This window comes from Chrysochloris asiatica, unplaced genomic scaffold, assembly GCF_000296735.1.
Source record: "Chrysochloris asiatica unplaced genomic scaffold, ChrAsi1.0 scaffold00306, whole genome shotgun sequence".
NCBI lineage: Eukaryota > Metazoa > Chordata > Mammalia > Afrosoricida > Chrysochloridae > Chrysochloris > Chrysochloris asiatica.
In genome coordinates this window covers 160,905-163,681 of record NW_006408824.1, presented here as the reverse complement: position 1 = coordinate 163,681, position 2,777 = coordinate 160,905, and the positions used below count along the sequence as shown (strand labels likewise).

The 2,777-nt window shown below is 42.5% G+C and overlaps 1 protein-coding gene across 1 annotated transcript in view; it reads left to right on the top strand.

The window, feature by feature from the left end:
- The window catches only part of KLHL22 (kelch-like family member 22), a 70,719-nt gene that overhangs the window by 61,299 nt on the left and 6,643 nt on the right, over positions 1 to 2,777 (top strand). The window contains exon 5 of the mRNA XM_006874916.1: positions 1,586 to 1,819. Within this exon, the coding sequence (XP_006874978.1) occupies positions 1,586 to 1,819 (234 nt within the window). The remainder of the gene's footprint in view (positions 1 to 1,585; positions 1,820 to 2,777) is intronic.

Sequence of the window (2,777 nt, the reverse complement as noted above, 5' to 3'; positions counted from 1 at the left end):
TAGCGACCCTGTATAGGGTTTCCAAGGAGCGGCTGGTAAGCTTGAACTGCTGACCTTGCAGTTCAAAAGACTGCAGTCCAGTGTATTAACCCACAGTGCCACAGTCTTAGAGCCTTGCTTTTTGCTAATGCCTTGGACCAAGTTCAGTAAAGTTGGGAAAGAAGTAGGAATGGAAAGAGGAAACATAATGAGGAAGTGGGAAAAGTGATATTATAATTTATGAGAGGTTGCAGTCTTTTAGATGAAGTGAATTGAGTGATTTGTTGAATATAAAGCTGATGATCTACTCTATAAACCTTCACTCAATTCATAATAAATTTTTTAAAAAAAAGAAGAATCAAAAACAATTAAAAAAAAAGAATCAAAGGATATATTGCATTGGGCAAATCTGCTCCAGATCTCTCGCAAGTGTTAAAGAGCAAAGATGTTATTTTGAGGATCTAAGCCATAGTGTCTTCATTCACCTCATATGATGTGAAAGCTGGACAACGAATAAGGAAGACAGAATGAGAGCTGATGCATTTGAATTATGGTGTTGGCAAAGAATATTGAAAATACCAAAAATGCCGAAAGAACAAATAAATATCTGTCATGGATGAAGTACAGCCAGAATGGTCTATAGAAACTAGGATGGAACTGCTTCATCTCATGTACTTTTGACATGTTGTCTGGAGAAGGGCATCATGCTGGGTAAAATAGAATGTCCTTGGAAAAGAGGAAGATCTACCAATGAGATGGATTGACGCAGTGGCTGCAATAGTGAGCTCATTATAACAATTGTGAGGGTGGTACAAGACCAAGTAGTGATTCCTTGTGTTGTGCATAGGGTTGCTATGAGTCAGAGTCTACTCAAACCTTCCTAACAACAGCATGATTTTGTAGCAGTACTTTAAAAAATTTTAATTTAACTGTAATCAGTTATTCAGTAATTTGTTTATTGAATACACATTATGTACCTAGATTGGACCCCTCCTGTCACAGAGTGCTCAGCTGCTAACCAAATGTTTAACGGTTCAAATCCATTAGCAGTTCTATAGGAGAAAGATGTGACAGTCAGTTTCCTTAAAGATTTATAGCCTTGGCAACTCTGTGAGAGCAATTCTATCCTATAGATTCACTGTGAGACAAAAATCAACTCAACAGCAATGAATTTTTTACTACGTACCTGGTACTGAGTTCAGTCTTACAGGGATGTGTAAAGGAATGCTGCTGTTGTTTTTAAGTGCTATTGAGTCAGTTTCGACTCATAGTGATTCTATGCACAACAGAATGAAGCACTATGGTAGAACTTTTTGACTTACCCTCATATTATGAGACTTCAGAAGGTTTATGGAAAAGTGGAATGGAAAGATTATAGAATTATTCCTTGAACTTTTGGAATCCATTGAAAATCCAGAGAGCATTCTGTCAGGATGTAAAGATGGGATTGAGTCTCCAGACTGGGAAACTGGTAGAGTCTGATGCAGTAGGTGGGTGTGGGACTATAACCAGTCTTTGTGCAGATTCAGAGAGCCTTGGCTCCACTGTCTGGCTACCCTCCTCATGGAAACTCATCTTTCCTTCACTGCTTCTTGGTGCTACACAGGTATATGCCCATGCTGGTGCAGCGCTAGAGGGGAAGATGTACGTCACCTGTGGCCGAAGAGGAGAGGACTACCTGAGGGAGACTCACTGCTATGACCCGGGCAGCAATGCCTGGCACAACCTGGCAGATGGGCCAGTGCGGCGGGCCTGGCATGGCATGGCTACCCTCCTCAACAAGCTGTATGTCATCGGGGGCAGCAACAATGATGCAGGCTACAGAAGGGATGTGCACCAGGTAAGCCATCATGGCCTTGGGGCTGGCAGACAAGGGAAAAGGGAAGTGATATCTCTCTCCCATAGCCTTTGTTATCTTCTGGGCTGGAAATGGATATTTCTAGCACAGCCTTCCGCCAAACATAGGCCTAATCTCATTGCTTTGGAGGTCTCCCACCCCTTCTAGTTGTTACGATGAAAAAGTAAACTACTGCTTGTTTAGCACTGTAAGCTTTTATGTTTTGTTTTTCTCAAGTTAGAAATTATAGTTATGAAGTTCATTATAACTGTACCGCTGAACCTTGAAAACTGTAGAAGACAGAGGAAAACCTAAGAACCCTGCCATCATGACCTTGCAGGCTTCTCATACTGATGGGTCCTTCCTCAGACTGTCAGCTACTCCAAATCAGTGACAAGTAGTAGTTTCTTTATAGAGCTTTTCAGGTATTTGGGGTTCCTGCCTTAATTTCAATGAACAGTATGGTCCCCAGACCAGCTGTATCCATTTCACATAGGAACATACTAGATATGCAGATTCTCAGATCCTGACCCAGACCTGTTGAATTGGCAGCTCATGGGATAGAGCCACAGATTTGGGTTTTACAATGCCCCCACCCACCCAAGGGTGAGAACCACCTGGCCAGTGGGTGAGTTTGCTGCTACTGTAACAAGCCCCCAGCCCTATGGCTCATATGCCTGGTGTGGGTCTAGGATCCTTCTGGAGGTTCTCTAGGGTCTTCTTTTTTTTCTTAAATGTTTTATTGTGAATTATGTGATAGTTTACCTGGGAGAATATTAATTTTACATTCATTCTATCGCATATCATCTCATTGCCATGGTTACAATCCCCTCCATACCTCCCAGATCTTCAGCACACAGTCGCTCTCCCTCTCTGGATCTAAAGTCTCCAGCTGCTCCATCGCTCCACGTCATCATCTCTGCCTCCATTTCAGGCATCAGTGCTTCTCTGGGTAGGGTCC